This window comes from Sporobolomyces salmoneus (assembly GCF_050403485.1).
Source record: "Sporobolomyces salmoneus JCM6883 DNA, S_salmoneus_JCM6883_v1_ctg86, whole genome shotgun sequence".
Taxonomy (NCBI): Eukaryota; Fungi; Basidiomycota; class Microbotryomycetes; order Sporidiobolales; family Sporidiobolaceae; genus Sporobolomyces; species Sporobolomyces salmoneus.
This window is the reverse complement of record NW_027481077.1, coordinates 1-17117: the sequence shown is the minus strand read 5'-3', so window position 1 is coordinate 17117 and position 17117 is coordinate 1. Positions and strand designations below refer to the sequence as shown.

The following is a 17117-nucleotide window of genomic DNA, read 5'->3' as shown; positions in this document are numbered from 1 at the left end:
TCCTTATTCAGTCCTCCTCCGGTCGCTCTTGCCTGCTCCTCCTTAAGCTTCGTCGTTATCATTATCGCCTCGAAGCCCTCGACGATCGGTCTGCCGTCGTTCGGAGGTTTCCGCGGCAAGTCCGACCTCAAGCGAACAAAGCTTTCGAAACGGCTTAACCTCCTTCCTCTTAGCCATTCTTTCGCTCGCTGACGAAATGTTACAACAGATCAGTGACCGTGATGTGAGCCTCTTTCGAGCTGCCTTTGTCGAGCGTGTTTGAGCTGACCTTCCCTCTGTTTCGGCTTTGGCAGCTCAAGATCCTCGCTTCACTCATCGAAAACGCCATGCGTAAGATCTGCACTATCACGAGTGAGATCGAGAACGGGAGAAGCAATCTCAACTTGTATGATTTGGAGAACTATCGCTGCGAAGCTGGAGATTTCAGAAATCTGGATGCTTTGCAACTTGGTCCCGAAAACAATCGTAAGCTGCTTCTATTTGCGTCAGCTCCGAGTATGACCAGCTTCTCACAATGAACTTCAGCTGAAGAGAGGGTAGGATGGTACAAATATGAGATTCCAGCCGTCAAGATGCGGGTTTGTCGATTCGTTCACTCCGATCAACCTCCCGTTTGGTTCGCCTGTCCCCGTCACATCAATCACCTACGACTAGGATACGTCTTCGATACGATTCCGGGTCCTTCTTTCGCTGAAGTTGTCAATGCTCAAGGAGAAGTGCTTACTGAAAACCTCGCGACGGGAATGAAACGCTTTCAAGCCCAGAGGTATTCGGTCACAGTTGGTGAGGTCTCTCCTGAATCGACTCGAGATTCAATAGGGACTGACCTGCATCGCTTCATTCACTAGACAAGGTTGCCAACGTCGGAGGTCGCGACTTCCGCCATGAGCTCGTTTTGACCCAAGTCAACCCTTCAACCGCCATGAACGGCTCGCTTCCCCCTCAAGAAGTACATTGGAAAGGTCAATATCGAACGTACTCGTACACGCTCAAGACGAATGTCGAATTGTCGCAGTTGAGGAAATACTTCAAGTTTACTTCGAAACTCCAGTCTAGATCGGCTTCGCCCGCAACGATTGACCCTAGGTTCGTAGCAAAAAGCCGTCGTCCAGATCACTCTCCTCGTCTTCCTCTTGAATGGGAATTGTAGCTCTTTCTCCGATCTGTTTCCTCCGTTCGATTTCGTTTCTTTCGCTTGAGGTTCGCTTGAAATTTGTTCGGTCCTTTTTTGTCCTAGCGCAGAGATTGCATGTTAGTGAACCTCGAGTGCCTCGTCGTGAGACGTGAGCTGCATCAGGAAAGGCTCACTCTGAACGATCTGATTCGGAGCGCGAACTTTCATCGCTCTCGAAAGGCTCGCTCGCAGACTTCGCGTCTCGGACGAAACGAGTTGCAGTACTGACAACCCTGAAAGCAGATACAAGTTGATCAGAGTAGTTCATGTGGTAAACATTGACAAGAGGAGGAATACAGGTGAAGTTCGAGAAACAGAAGCGAAGATGCGAGAGGAACTAACAAATTGAGGCTCTTCCCTGACCACGATCTAAATCCTCCTGTGTCTGTTTCCCGCTCGCTTTCGCCTCTCTGCGCCTCCTCTGTCTTTCGGTAAAGTCGAGCGAAGTCATCGGGTCGAGCAAAAAATTGGCCGGACCCATCTCGAAAACAACCTCAATCTTCTTTTGGTGGCATGCTCGAACGACCCTCTGGATTATACATGGCGACACAAAGGTCGAGTTTTGTAGAGTTGAATCCATGTAGAGAGTTTTGAAAGGAAACGGAGGAGAATCATCGATGAAAAAAGCGAAGTCCTTCAGCAGGGTCTCAAGCGAGTCGTCTATCGAGTCGGAGAGCGATCTCGTGTGGATGCGTAGGTGACTGAAGGGAGATGTGTCACGGTTGCGCCATAGGTTAGGGAGTTCCTCGGCGAATGAATCGACAAGGACGTTTTCGATGTCGCCATGAAGAACCGTCGCAGCTGGGTCGATCCACAACTCAGTGTCGCAGTACAGGGTTTCGACCTGAGGGAGAAGTCGTTCAATCGATGAGTCGTCGAACCAGTCGGCGAGAAGGCAGGTAAGGACCAAGTTTCGAAGATTTGGAATAACATCGGGATGGAGGAGAGAGGAGACCAGGCTTGGCGTGACCGAGTGCAAGGCGAGGGAGTGAAGTTGAGGGAGCACGAGAGCCTCAGGGACTGTCCAGGAGATCGTCGAAAGCTGAAGGTTGGTAAGATCTGTTGAACCGATCGAATGGCTCACGTTAGACCTTGGTCTTGAAAACGGAAGTGAAGTCAGCGCTTACGTTTGAAAGATTGGAAATTGACCGAGGTAGGGATCAATCCAAAGTACAGAGTGAGACTCGTAACAGTAGAAAGAACTTGCATCAAGCAGGGAATAGGTTTGGATTGATCGAAATGCAGGACACCATGCCTGATGAGAGCATTATCCTTCTGTCCTGATCCTCGTTGTTCTCGTTTTCCTTTGCCTCCCAAACCGGCACTGCAGAGTGTGGAATTTCGAGACGATTCGATCCAGATGACTTCGTAGAGAATTGGTCGAGCAATCGCTCGGAATCGTTTCGAGACGAGGGAGAGGGAGCAGAGTGTAGTCTGTCGAGCTCGATACGTGGTGGAGTGGAACGAGTGAGGGATCGTCGACTCGACAATTTCGCGAAGAAGTTCAGGCGGGAGAGTCGAAAGCATGTCGTTCGTAGGGAAATGGAGTTGGAGGCAGGAGAGAGGGCAGAGGTACGAGCCTGTCGACCGAAGAGCAGTGAAGACCTGTCAATGGGGTCGTCTTGCAAATACGGAGAGCGCCGAGAGGGAAGGAGAATCGGAGTAGAGCAGAACATGTTTCGACTCACAGACTGAAAGTTACGAGATTCCCGCAGAGTACTCCTGAGGATCCTTCTGGACTATTTGAGCTGGTAGCGGGGCCTCGAGACTCGTTGAGATGGGACGAAGTCGCTTGTTTGATGAAGGAAAGGAAAGGGTCGATGAGCCGAGTATTCAATCGCCTGACAGTCGCTCGGTGACGAAGAGAGTGCTGTGGATCTGTCTGTGCTGATTCTGAAGTCGCGAGTGATTCGGGTGAGAGGTAGAGGAGAGAGAGGAACGAATGCTCGCTTGTCTCGATACTACTCACCTGACAACAACCGGACTCACCTGCTGACTGCTCTGGACATCGAATGCCGTATCAGCTATCCCGTCGACCGCGATAAGTCCCACTGACATCTCTCCTCGCTCGATGCTTCGGTCTCGTTCTCCAAACTCTCTCAACCTCGACGATCGACTCTATCCCGTGTCCGCAAGCCGCTTGAGCCGACTTCGAAAGCACTCACTCTACCGGGTGCGATCTGGACATGCGGAAGCGCTGGCTATTCTGTAGATTTCGAGCGAAAGAGGTTCGCTCGTTCATTCGCGCTTTCCGGCGCTCGACTCGACGCTCTTTCGACTTTTTCCGCTTGATTCTCGGCGTTCCCACGGTGGTCCTATACTTTCCGCTCCGGCTCGTGCTGACTCGCTTGACTCGAGTCCGCGAACTTTCCGCTTCGACCCAGGATCGCGATTTCTTTCAACGGCAGCAGCTCTTCCTTCTCTCTGTCCCTCTTGTTCCTGCTTCTCGACGCTTCTCGACTCTCCAGCCTATTCTCTTCGCCTTCTGTCTCTTCGTGCTGGCGCCCTCCACCATCTGCCGCGCGTCGTTCGTCCTCGAAACCCGTTGTCAACCGTCTTTGATGCTACGAAGTCGAGCTTCTTCATCTCGTTTCTCGGTCCTCTTTCGCAATGCGCAGACTCTGTACGTGAGAGTAATGATCGAGGCGTAGCATGCGCTCACAAGCTCTCCGAAGGCGGTGAGCATTCCGACGAATCGCTCGCTCGAACATTCATCACAGCTCGCCTGAAAGATGCACGTAGCTCTCGATAGCGAGTGTAGCGACAGATTGAGTAAAACAGTTTCGATGAATTGTAAACGAAGAGAAAAAACGAGAACGGGTGCACAAGGAACGAAACAAAACGAAGGAAAAGGTTATAGAAAGCTTCTTAGAGATGACGCCCTGCCTTGATCACGTTCGAGCTTGTATTCCTCCAGAGTCCCCCTTTACAGCCTCGTCCCTATATCTCTTCTGTCGCCTACCAAAGTCAAGCGAGATAAAAGGGTCGATCGTAACACGGGAAGGACCCAGTTCGAACACGATCTCGATCTTCTGTTGTCGACACATTCGAGCGAGGTCTTCAATCGAGCGTCGCAGAAGCGATGGATCAGAGGTAGGATCTCCGAAAGAAGCATCCAAATAGATGGCTCGGAGGGTCGGCGGAGATTTCTTTCCGACGAAAGAAGCGAAGTTGTCCACGAGTGCAGCAGCCATTGGTTGGCCCTCGAGATGGCTTGACGGAGTGAGAATGCGTATGAAGGCGATGGGAGTGGTTTGAGCTGCCGCATGAAACTGAGAGACGTCGTTCAGAGAGGAATCGATCAGAGTTTTGTCGACGGCGCCATGAAGGAAGGTGGCTGTCGTCGAGGTCCAAAGACGACTTGAGATGCAGAAAGTTTCAAGCTGCGGAAGAATTTGGTCGATCATCGAGCGGCTGAGCGCTTGCGACGATTCATCATCGAAGGCCAAGTTTCGCAAAGTCGGAAGAACGACTGGGCTCAAGAGGGAGAGGGACAAGCTTGGTTCGACCCAGCGCAGAGTGAGGGATTGAAGGTGACGGAGAGGTTGAGGTTGCGGGCTGTCCCGTTTGAAGACTGAGAGGTCCCGTTTGACAGACGAGAGGTGAAGGCTGGTGAGATCTGTTGGCGACATTGACGGAATGAGAGTCTGACTTTACAGAGCACAGCATGGAAGAGCTTACATTTAAGAGATCCTAGATCCAGGCAACAAGGGATAACCCATTTGAAGATAGTGAGGCTCTCCACAGAAGCCATTGAATCCGACCACCAAAGTTCGGAGGCGGGAGTGTCGACTACAGCCTGCTTGATGGCGTGCACTTTGAGCCTTCCGTTTCCTTCGTCTTGAGATCCTTCTCCGCCTTCGTCTCGTCCCTCTGGCGCAGCGGAGATGAACTTTATGTCTCGACTCGAGTTGATCCGAACGAGTTCGCGAAGAAGAGGTTGGGCGATCGCTCGGAACCGTTCCGATACAAGGGAAAGAGAGAGAAGGGTATTCTGCCGAGCTCGGTACGTGTTGGAATGGAACGAGTGAGGGATCGACGCTTCGATGATTTCGCGGAGGAGTTCAGGCGGGAGAGTCGGAAGCATTCTGTTCGGGGCAAGAGAGTCGGAGGTTGAGGTGAGCGCGGTATAGATCTTCTGCTGAAGTAGCAGTATTGACCGTGTCAGTCGCCTTATCTCGCAAGACGGAGAGCTCAGAGAGGGTGTGAGGTTCGAGTAAGGGGGAACGTGTGCCTACTCACAGACTAAAGGTTACGAGACTCCCTGAGTATGCTAATGAGTATCTTTCTGAGCTATCGGAGCTTGCAGCGGGGCCTCGAGACTGGTGGAGATGGACTGAAGTCGCTTGTTTGATGAAGGAAAAGAAAGGGTCGAAGAGCCGAGTGGTCAATCGCTTGACCTTCGCTCGAGAACGAAGAGAGTGCTATGGGTCTTTCTGTGCTGCTTCTGAAGTCGCGAGTGATTCGAGTGAGAGGTAGAGAGGAGAAAGGAGAATCGCAAGCTTGTCTCGATACTGCTCACCTGACTACAACCGGACTCGCTCTCTGACTACTCGAGACATCGGTTACCGTATCAGCTATCCCGTCGACCGCGACAAGTCCCACCGGCATCTCTCCTCGATACTCGGCCTCCTTCTTCAAACTCTCTCAACCTCGACGATCGACGCTCTCTCCGTCTCGTAAACCGCTCAACCCTCCTACGAAGGTACTCACTCTACCCTGTGCGATCTGGACATGCGGAAGCGCTGGCTATTCTGTGAACTTTGGGCGAAAGAGGTTCGCTCGTTCATTCTCGCTTTCCGCTCAACTCGACGCTCCTTCGACTCTTTCGCTTGACTCTCGCTAGCACGCGATCATCGGTGTCCGCTCTCGCTCATGCTGATGTCCTTGTCTTGCGTGTGCGAACTGCTGTCGAACTGGTGCGACTCGGAATCGCTTCTTTTTCGACGTTGGCATCTCTTCTTTCTGTCCCCTTTAGCTTTGCTTCTTCTTGACTCTCCTCGACTGTCTAAGCTTTTCTCTTTGTCTCTTGCTCTCGCTTGCGCCTTCCTTCCTCGTGTCGTTTGTTGTTCATGCGCATTCTGCCTCGGTAGCACTTTTCGCGCAATTCGACGGGAGATGACACACTTTTCCGAGCCTTGGGGCAATGGGCAGCAGCCTACTATCTATCTCTCTGCACTATGCCCGAAGTCTCTCGCGACTCGATGCAATCGGATGTCAAAAGGCTCAAGGTCATCGACACAAGGCGAATCGTGAAGTCTCCGATTGCGCTGACTCGAAAGAAATCGCCTCGCAAGAACACATAGCATGGCAGCATCTGCTTTCTGCAGACGATGGTCGCGATCCTACCGAGAGCTACGTCTTCATCTCTTCAAGGCAGCGTGAACGAAGACGTTTCGAGTTTTCTGGCGCGATTCGATCGCTGACTTGAAGTCGTGCCTCGAGGTGAATACTATTCGTACCCGTGTGACGATCTTTCGCTCCCATTCGAGCAGCGCTGTTCTCCCTCGTCGAACGAAAAGGATCCGATCCATTCTTCTCGCTCTCTCGAATCGAGAGAACGTTTTCGCGCGAGAAGAATGAGCCAAACAAGTGATTACAACGTGCACACGAAACAAAAAGCAGAGAACAGATCTAACCGAAAAAGAGCGAGCCAACGAGCGAGACAGCGAGAAGAGCGACAACTCGATAAAACTACAGTCGAAAGCGAGGAGAATAGCGAGGTGAGCGAGGGTTCGACGTAGTGGTCCGAGGAGAGAGTCTGTAGAGAATTGTGAGATCGATAGAGGGCGGGGGGAGGAGAGATCGTCGAGTCGAGTGAGGGAGGGAAAATGAAACCGAAGAGCGATCGAGAGGAGAAGGGGTAAGTCGTCTAATTCGCAGGAGCTCGATTCCACGAAAGGTACTGTACGCCGACTCGATCAGCACTCAATTCATCACGGCAGAGACGAGTAAGACGAAAGTTTGAGCGTACCTGTGGATCTCCCAATTTCCTCGGTTTAATCAAATGTCTCACGGTCAAGATCAACCCCAATAAGATACAAGCACCACCGACTGCGATGTAGGCGATACCGAGGAAAGGGTTCTTCCCTCCGATGAAGGAAACTGTCGAGAATACGATCGATTTCGTACCGTGGAAGGGGGCGACTGGATAATCTACTCACCGCCACTCAGTTAGTCGCTTCGTTTTGACAAGAGAGAGATAGAGAGAGTTAGGAACGTACTCATGTAGATCCCGATTTCGTAAGAACCCGCCGGCATAGCCTCATCATCATTCCTAAAATACAATTTCCTGAAAGTCGGTAAACCCGCCGTTCTCATCCACACCTGAAAGTGTTCATCCGTCGTCAAATCGGGGAGGTTATCTTCGGTGTAACCTTGAGGGTAACGATCGGCCCAGTTTGGAGGTGGGACGATATCGGACGCCGAGTATTTCGTTTGACCGTATTTCTTGGATTCACCAGACCAGGCGATCCCGCGGGAAGTCATGTTGTACGTTTGGTTACCGCTTGAACCGGAAGGGTTCAGGAGAATCGGTTGAAGGAATGTATCTAACGAGAGCGAGATTCGAGAGTCAGTTTTCGTTTTTGCAGTTCGAGTCGTTTTTCGCACGGATTCGAAATAGAGCGAGAGGGAGAGTAGCTCACCGTTGAATAAAGAGTTTGCGATCAATCCACAAGGGTAAACAATCTTGTTATCCCTCGTATCGACCGGTTTACAATCCCCTCCATCGATCGAAGAATACGAAACTGCGTCTCCTTGTAGTTGAGACGAATCGATCGATTTAACGTATCTTCGATGGTTTTGATAATAGTTCGTTACTATATCGGGTCTCTATCGTCAGTACCTCGTTCGAAATTCGAGAGCGAGAGGGAGAGGGATAGAGGAGAGAATGAAAACTGACGTTTATAATACATAAACACTGGAGATTTCATCTCTGTCGGTAATTCGAATTGTACTCGACACAAATTCTGTCGAGACAAGTCGGGTTCGGTATCGTCGTTCATGAATTGCCAAGTTGGAGCGGGAGGGGACGAGTCTGAATTCAATCGGAACGAGTAATCGGACGAAGAGAGAGGGGAGAAAGTCGTTTGAGGGGCGAGGAACTCGCATTGAGTGTAATCGATCGTGAATTCTTTCACCTAGAGTGAGTGCGCAAGGAAGGAGGGAGAGAGAGGAGAGAGGTTAGTTCGGCAATGACTAAACAAACTCGTCGACTCAAGCGAACGAGAGATCGGATCAGGTGGAGAGGAGGGATAAGGGAACGTACTTGATTACTACCCCATAATAATACACCTCCGAGAGGAACAAAGATGATTCCGACGAGGAAGAAAGTTGGGAGAACTGTCGCGGGAGTCAAGATCGGTTGCCATGCTTTCAACCGTTGTTGTTTGAATGCCGTATCTGGATCAATCGTCACTCTCGTCAGTCAAAGTCGCGTGGGAGAGTGGGAGACAGAGAGAGGGGTACGAACTCGCAGGTCGTTTACTCCAATGAACTTTGTCCTTCTTCTTCTGATCGTTCTCTTGTAATACTTGTTCGTCTTGTTGTTTACTACTCTTGCGATTGAATAAACCCATCCTTCCGTCGTAGCGTGATGAGAGGTGATGAGGTTAGAAAGAGAACGATTCCTTCACTTTGATTACTGAAATTGAATAGAGTCTGTAAGGTTTTGCTTTTGACCTCTTTCGATTCACACCTCTTTGTCGACTCTTCTCGGATCGCTAAACCGACACGATAGATCGAGTCGATTCCACTACATCAAGCTACTACACGTATCGATCAAGCGCTCGAACGAGGACGAGCGAAGAATCACGTTTCGAAAATCACCCTGAATCGAACCTAGTCAATCCTCAACTTCTTGGCGGATAACGATGGAAGTCGGAGTATCAGAAGAATTTCAAGATATAGTCATGGGTGATTTCGAGACGAGCGAGGTGAAGGTGAGTCGAGAACGAGGACTCGAAAGGAGTGGATTTCAAAATTGACGCATTTATCTCTTTTCTCCGTCAAATCTTCAACTCCTACTCCATTCGAACTCGCGATACTACCTTTCGATCTCTACTCGTCTCTATCGACGGAGCGAATTCAGTCGAATCATGAACCCTCGACGAATTTCGATTTTCCCTCATTCTCGCTCTCCTCGTCCTCTATCGCTCCTTTCCCTTCCACAACCCTGAACCCTCCTCTAAGCGAAAAAGCACTCGGTAAACGACCTGAACAATCAACTCGAACTATCGCCTCGACTCCCCGACTCAGGAAGATCCACTTGAATCCAACGAAATCTGCCGCGTTAGCTCTCCTCTCAAATAACCAAGATCTCGTTCTCCCCGCTCCTGCGTCCTCCTCCTCGAAAGTCGCTTCACTCTCAATCGATCAACCTCTCGTATCCCCTTCGCTACTCTCCCCTCAACCTCAACCGGAAGCTTCCTCCTCAACTTCAACTTCGTTACTCCTTCCACCTCCACCTCCACCTTCCAATCCGAATTCGAATTCGAATTCGACTCAAGATCCCTCCTCCTCCTCAGTTCCGCCGATCGAGGACCCTACTCCGACGTCGTTGTCTTTCGTAGCTCCGAACGGGAGGAGTTTGAGAGCGAGAACGATTAGACCTTCATACCTTGAAATCCCTCCTTCACAAGTAAACTCTCTATTCAATCCTATCGCCTCGACTTCAACTTCCGAGAACTCGAAATCGAAGTTTGGGTATGATGAGACTGCGGTCGGGTTACTGGAAACGAGCGGGAAATTGGTAAAGAGTTTTGAGAGGTGGGTTAAAGAAAGAGGAGGAGGTACTGCGAATGGAGCAACTCACGATGGACAGGAGGATGAGGGAGAAGGGAGGAAAGAGAAGAGAAGGAGGAGGGAATCGGAATCGAGTTTAAGTTCACTCGAATCTTCCGACAACGACGACGACGACAATGAGACGATTACGCAGCAGGAACAACAACAGAAATCGAAAACGAAACGACCTAGAACGACTACGATTCCGATAGAACGAACCGATCGAGATAGTTCACCTCTTTCTTCGATCGCTTCCTCTTCTCGTTCTTCTTCGATTCTCTCTTCCCCTTCTCCAGAACCCGAACCACTCCCACTCGCCTTCCCTCACAAATCAATCGATCATCCACTCAATCGACACTTCAAGGGAAAAGGGAAACCTCGACGACCTTCAACTCCACCCGATTTAGGAGTTTTCGAGAAAGTTCAAGGGGATTTGAATAGGTTTAGTTGGGAGGAAGGGTTGAGGGAGATTACGTATAGAGGGGAGATCGTTGAACCTACTTATGAGGAGGAGGATGCACTGGAAGAGGAGGGAGAGGCAGAGGGAGGGAACGAGAAGAAGAAACCGGGATGGGAATGGGAACCGACTCCTTCAGGAACGACGACGACGGATCGATCAGTTTCACCACTTCCCATCGCCACGACGAGCAATGGAACTTCTCTAGCTCATCCACCTCCACCTTCGACGAATTCACTCAAACCGACTTCTTCTTTCCTTTCCGTTCCCGTTCCTCTCAACCCAGTCTCAATTCCCGTTCCTTCGCTTTCTCTCCCTCGTACCGCTTCCTTCTTCTCCAACTTTTCTGCGCCCCCTCCTCCTCCCTCTGCACCGATTGCTCTAATTGCTCGACCGAAAACGTACAGACAAATCGCAAGACTCGATTGGTCAGATTTTCATCAACGAAACAAATGTCGATTCACTACTTCTGGAGCGACGGATGGAGTGAACCCCGAAGGGTTAGGGTGGGAGGATTGGTATGGGATTGAAGATGAGTTTGTTGCGCTGTTAAAGACGACGAATGGGGTTGATCCAACTCCGACGACGACGACGAATCTTTCGATGACGACGGGATTCGGGAGTAAGAAGAGTTCAACGACGACGACGACGACGACGGCGGAGTTATTCGTATTGAGTGAGAAGAGACGAGAGAGTTTAGGAGGTAGAGGAACGGAAGAAGATTTCGAATCGGTTCAGTTTGAGGAATCTTTCGTCGGGGGGATGGAATGGATGAATGAATGGAGGTTCAAGACTTTGGAGGAAGGGATGGGGAACACTTGGGAGTATCGATGTAGATGGGCTGTGAGGAATCCGGCGAGAAAGTACGAGGTTGAGGAAGAAGAGGAGAAGGAGAAGGAGAAGAAATCGAATGGGAAGAGGATGGGGAAGAAAGAATTGGCGGAATTGATGATGAGGGAACGATTGGAAGCCGAGAGATTACAGAGGAAGAGGGAGAGGAAGAAGGCAAAGAGGGAGAAGGCGAGGAGGGAGAGGGAAGGAAGTGGTGGAGAATCGGAATTGACTCCGTTCGAAGGGGAAGAACTTTCGCCAGATTCGGATGAAACGGACGAAGAACAAGGGGAACCGATGACGGCGGCAATGATCGCGGAAAGGTCTTCGTTGATCATGCAAGAAGCGGCGAACGCTCACGCAGCGAGTGGGAAAACTGGAGTCATGGTCGTGAGTTTTCTCGAAAATCTTCATTTCTTTTCGAATTTCGAAAGCTGATCTCTCTCGTCTTCACTCAGCGTTGTCCTCTTCCTTCTTGTCCTCAACGCTTCTATCGCTCGAAAGCTTCCTCTTCCGCTGCGACTCATCATCGTCACTACCACACCGATTCGATCAATCTCAAATATTCGACCGGAATCTCGGCTTACATCGTTCGATCCGACGAAGGAAACTTTGTCTGCCCCGCTCCGAACTGCGATTTCGTTACGAAGAGTCGAGGAACGATGGCGGTTCATGGGAAACCGGCGAAAGGGAATTGTTTAGGTCCTCCCGAAAGGTCAGTCTCAACTTTTCTCTCTCTTCTCTTCTCCTTGATTACTCGAGTTACTGATTTCGAAGATGAGTTGTCGAACAGTATCCCGAAACCGAAGAAGAAAGGAGGAAAGAAGAACACGACGAAACAATTCTTCAATCCGATTCCGATCGCTCCGACTCCGACTGGTTCGAGAGCTGGATCCGTCGTTTCTTCCTCTACAAACACGGATCAAACTCTCGCGACACCTCTTGAAGGTTCTCCTGATGATGCTATGATGCTTGGAGAATAGGTTTCTGTCTCGTTCTTCTTGCTTGCTTGCCTCGTTCGTTATTTTACTCTCTCGCGCGGTTTCTCTCTCGCTCGTTCTTGTTGTTTTCACTTTCTAGTTGATTTCTTGCATTTTACTCATCGCGCGCAACTCGTTCTTGTACGCCCTCTTCTCTCACTCTCTTCTTCGCTCAACAGAGATCGCACCGAGAGAGCGAGAGAAGAGTAAGAAGAAATGATTATTGATAGCAACAAGTTCTCTTTCTGACGCTCGCTCGCTCGACTGAAGCTTACACTCGAATCATCTCCTCCAACCCAACTCTTCTCCCTCTCATCCAATCGATCCAAGCTTTCGTTTCCATTCCCCATACCCAAACTCGAATCGTCCATTTCCAAGATTCGTATCGATACCAAGATTTCCATTTTGAGATGAGGGAACGAGGGTGAGGGGAGGAGAGATCGTCGAGACGGATCGAGAGGTTACAATAACTATACGAAGAAAGAGAGAGAAGTCAGTTTTGAGCGGAAGTGGGAACAGGAGAGGGAAAGGAGAGACCGTACTCGGCGATGATGAGGAAAATTCGAGCGGGAGAATGAGTAGTTTGTAGTGATACATCGAGAGCTCTAGTATGACAACAAAGGATCAGCTCAACTTGAACGCGAGTACGAGAGAGAGGGTAGCGAGAGAGAGAAACTCGTACCGATTGAGGTCGTTAACTTTGAAAAGCATCAACATTCTCCTCGGAACGTTTCTCAAAATCTGAAACAAAGCCTCCATCAACCCTTCCTGCATCACCATCGCGTTCCTCATCTTCTTCTTCTCGTCCGCATTGTTCTCGCCTAAATCTAACATGCTTCCTCTTTTCTCGATCGGTTTTCCTTCTCCTTCAGCGATGACGGCAGCCCCATCGAGAGCAGCACGACCAGTGATAGCGGCTTGGAAGAGAGGGTAGTGGGCGTCGTCGATGTTCGCGACGAGTTTGGCGTATTTTCGACGAGCGGCTTCGACGGAGGGAGTAGGGGAAGCCATGAGCGAGAGCCAGAATCGAGCGTAGTTGACGCGGAGATCGTGAGGGAGATCAAAGTAGAGACCTAGATGAATGGGAGGCGTGAGTAAGGAGAAAGGAGAGAAGAAGAGAAGGAAAGAGACGAACCGTGATCGAGGAGAACTACTTCGAAATTGAAGGGAGAACGAGATTTAGGCGAAGCGGGTCGGATCAACAAGTTTCCACCGTGTCTGCGATCGCAAGAGTATCAGTACGGACTAGATTCGAGACGAGGAGAGGGAGATTTACTCACAAGTCTGCGTGGAAGAAACCTGTTTCGATTTTCGAACGTGAGTCAATCTCGACGCCCTACGAAAGGGAGAAGAGCGTGGAGAGACTCACCAGTGATATAGATCATTCGAGAAGTGATCTCTGCGATTTGTCGACTGACTTCGTTTCGATCGATATTGTGTTTCGCGAGGTATTCCAAATCATCGACTCGACCTCCTTTCACGACTGTCGAGGACGCGAGAGTTCGTCAGTATGCTAGAGAGTTGTCAAGGAAGCGAGTCACAGAGAAAGACGTACACTCCATCGCCATAACTCTTCGTTTCGCCCAAAGAACCTCGGGAACGACGACGGAAGTTTCTTTCAAACCAGCGAAATCGTTCACGCATCGAGCTGCGTTAGCTGCCTCATGACCTATCGACGAAACAGAGTCAGTCTTCGAGAGCGATTGAGGGAAGAGAGAAGGGAGAGTACTCACGGAAATCCATTTCAAGAGGTAAATTCTGTTGCATCTCTTCTCCCAACCAAGTGAATTCGAAAGAAGGGAATATCCGTTTAACCGTGTTAAGTAAGAATATCGTTGTTGAGATATCGATATCACAGAAACTATCACGAGGAAACGAGTTTTTGGTTCGTCAGATTCAAGTTTTTCGTTTTTCGTCTAGAGAGATGAGAGAGAGCGCGAGGGACAGCTGACTCACTTTTCCAATTCTGGATGCATACATTTCACGGCTACTTCTCTCCCGCTCTCCCTATCAACTGCTCGATGAACCTGTGCTAAACTCGCGACTCCAATCGGATCCGGATCGAACGAAGAAAAGAATCGAGTCATTGGTTCTCCGGTTTCTTCGAGGAAGAGTGATTCGAGCTCGGATAAGGGAGTGGGGAAACATTGATCTTGGAGAGGTTTCATTGCGAGTGCCCAAGGGGCGGGGACGAGTTGAACGGTCGAGAGATGTTGGCCGAGCTGATGAATCTCACCTCTTGGGATCAGTCTAGATAGGTAAGACTGATTTGCGAGGAGACTCACCTTGATGTAGATTCCGCCGAGAGATCTCAAAGCTTCCATCAACCTCGTCGCGGCTTTCCAGTGAGTCGCTTCGTAATCTCGATGTCTCTGCTTCATTCCCTCTTCCGTATCTTCCCACGTCTTCCTGAACAGTAGCTTGTAGTCGATTACGGCTCGAGTGACGGCCCACGCGATCGTAGCGCATCGTTCAATCGCGACGACGGCGTGTTGAGCTGGAGTCGAGAATTCGTATAGAGCGTAGAGACCTCCGAGCGAGAGGAGGAGCGTCGTCAGGATCGAGGTACGCTTTGAGGGGCGTTTGAGACGGAGGAATCGAGAATGGAGTCGAGAGAGGGCGAGATTGCGAACGAGGAGAGATTGAGATCGTTTGTCGGAACGAGGGAGGCGTTTCGCGGTCGAGGAAGGAGGAGGCGGAGGGACATCGGCAAGTCGTCTTAGTGTCGACTGGGAGAATGGTCGTCGGGACAGCAGAGAAGGGGAAGGAGGAGAGAGTCGCCGGGAGAGAACTATCGGAAAGGAGAATCAAAGTCAGCTCTCTCCTTCACTGACAAGATGCGGTCCACTCTCATCGTGGTCTCAGATGACTACTGTATCCCCTACGCGCAAGAGTCGCTCGCTAGAAGTCTTCCCTGTCCCGCCTTTCCTACGTCACTTTCCCCCTCGAGAAGAAGGGGAGGACTCACGCGTTGATGATAGCGTCGGTGTTCTTGATGTCCGTAGCGGCGGACCAAATGTCCTAGCCACTCCTAGCATTCGAGTCGAGCGAAAAGTCGGTAGTAGTCGAGAAGAGAGGAGAAGTTCGTCTCGCTCTTTCCAATTCACTTCACTGCGACCTTTCGAACATGCCGATACGAAGGACATCTCGCGGACATCGGATAGCGCGTACAGCCCTTCGACCTGCTGCTTCGGTTCGACGATATCGATAATTTGACTTTCGCGTCCGATTAAATAACAGCTTCCACTCTAGATCACTAGTCCTAACAGTACCTCGGAGGACAGTAGCGCTGCTCAGCTCGACGTACTATGCTGCTCCTTCGCCAGTTTCTCTCACGCTCAACTTGTGTGATGTCGAAGGATAATGAAGCAGGATTCAAGGGTAGAAAGAAGAGCGTCGACTGGACGGAGGACGTCACGAGGCGAGGACGAAAGGAGCTACATTCGAGACGCGGAAAAGCGGAGAAGCGAGTTCGAAATAGAATGAAGGAATTGGAATGGATCGTTTCGAAAGGAGGTGTAAGTTCTAGCTCTCCTTTTGTTTAAAGCATCAGTCGCCCACTCTTGACACGCTCAAACGTCGCAGATATGGAAGATCTTCCGAGTTGAGGCGGAGAACTCGGAGAAGGACAAAGAATCGTGAGATTTTGGGAAGTTTTGTAAATCGCGAACACGGCTCGCAAAGATGTTGTTCCAAGGATCATCCAAAACATACTACGACTACAAGTCCGACAAGTCCTCATAGGAGTATCGCTTCCGCTTCTTTCGTTTCGTTCCTTCAAGGTTAATTTGCAAGTGAGCTTTTTTCTCGCTTTCACCGCTTTTTGTTATTTTTGTGACCACAGACTGAGGATTCGAGATTTTCTACCACACAGATGTTCTCTATGTCGCTGTAAGCCTTACGCTTGGCTCTCTCGCTGCACCAAACCTCGACAATCATGGTTTTCGTTCAACCTCGAAGATTTCGTCAGTAAGCTCCTTTCCCCCTTTCGCGCGCTCCTTTTCGGATCGACACTGATGCTATCAGTTCTGTAGATTGTTCTCCAAGCTTTGAGGCCATACACGTGTCGAAGTATGTTGTCTGTTGCCTCGAACCCGGTTTGACGTGGTTCCGCTTCGAAAAATTGGGAAAGATGCCGTCGACATTGCCGTTGTACAAGAAGATCATCTCGCCACTCGAAGAAGGTTCAAGCGGCTGTAGAGAGGGACGGAGCAGAATTGTGGAGAGCAGGATAAGTACAAGGAAGAGAACGTGATTTTGCTGATCCGGAAGTGTGCGGTTGTTTGTAAGCTCTCCTTGATCCAGCTCTGTTTCACTCAATGTGATTGACGCTGCATTTAAGGTTTGCGTACAGAGAAGAAGAGGTTCTGTCAAAAGCGATGGAAATTGAGAGACTTCGGAAGGAGAATGAGTTGGAGTCTGGAAATGGATCAAGCGAGTCAATCAAGCTCAGAGTGAGTTCCTCTTTCCTTTCATCGCCGTCACATTGTCTGAAAGTGACCCCTCCATGAACGGCTAACTCATTGTCTCAACAGCCTCTGCAGCTCGAAGTCGAAAAAACGAAAACCGACTCGAATGACCTGGGTCGCTTGTTGTGAGTACTTCCCTTTCCTGTTTCGCACAGAAGCAGTGAAGGTGTACGACGCAGCATCAGAGCTAACTCGCTCGCATCGATGTAGTGAATTCTGATCACTAATTTCGTCTAAGTGAAACTGAAAGACTCGAATGAGTCAACTTGGTATTATCTGTACGTTCTCCCTTGCTCTCTATCATCCTCCGGAGTTGACTCTTAGGGTTAGGGTTAGGGTTAGGGTTTTTTTAGGGTTAGGGTTAGGGGTTAGGGTTAGGGTTAGGGTTAGGGTTAGGGTTAGGGTTAGGGTTAGGGTTAGGG

The 17117-nt window shown here is 50.1% G+C and overlaps 5 protein-coding genes across 5 annotated transcripts; 2 read left to right on the top strand and 3 right to left on the bottom strand.

Moving 5' to 3' along the window:
- Positions 1-196: 196 nt before the first annotated feature.
- JCM6883_004212 (uncharacterized protein) lies at positions 197-1199 on the top strand (the record flags this gene model as incomplete). Its single annotated transcript, XM_076635167.1, has 5 exons — positions 197-223; positions 294-465; positions 526-783; positions 849-1086; positions 1151-1199. The coding sequence occupies 5 exons, from the start codon at positions 197-199 to the stop codon at positions 1197-1199; spliced, it is 744 nt and encodes a 247-aa protein (XP_076484835.1).
- A 1091-nt stretch (positions 1200-2290) lies between these two features.
- On the bottom strand, positions 2291-2701 carry JCM6883_004211 (uncharacterized protein; the record flags this gene model as incomplete). The annotated part of the gene is made up of 1 exon (XM_076635166.1): positions 2291-2701. The coding sequence occupies one exon, from the start codon at positions 2699-2701 to the stop codon at positions 2291-2293; it is 411 nt and encodes a 136-aa protein (XP_076484834.1).
- Positions 2702-7046: 4345 nt separating this feature from the next.
- On the bottom strand, positions 7047-8754 carry JCM6883_004210 (CDC50/LEM3 family protein; the record flags this gene model as incomplete). The annotated part of the gene is made up of 7 exons (XM_076635165.1): positions 7047-7079; positions 7149-7330; positions 7399-7725; positions 7822-7995; positions 8079-8316; positions 8445-8578; positions 8649-8754. 7 exons carry the CDS (start codon positions 8752-8754, stop codon positions 7047-7049), a joined length of 1194 nt encoding a protein of 397 aa, XP_076484833.1.
- A 294-nt stretch (positions 8755-9048) lies between these two features.
- On the top strand, positions 9049-12229 carry JCM6883_004209 (uncharacterized protein; the record flags this gene model as incomplete). Its single annotated transcript, XM_076635164.1, has 4 exons — positions 9049-9117; positions 9267-11636; positions 11705-11961; positions 12040-12229. 4 exons carry the CDS (start codon positions 9049-9051, stop codon positions 12227-12229), a joined length of 2886 nt encoding a protein of 961 aa, XP_076484832.1.
- A 268-nt stretch (positions 12230-12497) lies between these two features.
- On the bottom strand, positions 12498-15017 carry JCM6883_004208 (ABC1 kinase family protein; the record flags this gene model as incomplete). The annotated part of the gene is made up of 10 exons (XM_076635163.1): positions 12498-12696; positions 12769-12831; positions 12909-13299; positions 13362-13444; positions 13507-13525; positions 13596-13709; positions 13782-13895; positions 13960-14087; positions 14183-14448; positions 14512-15017. Coding segments are annotated over 10 exons (1883 nt in total), but the record flags the coding sequence as incomplete, so codon positions are not given.
- Between the last annotated feature and the right edge of the window lie 2100 nt (positions 15018-17117).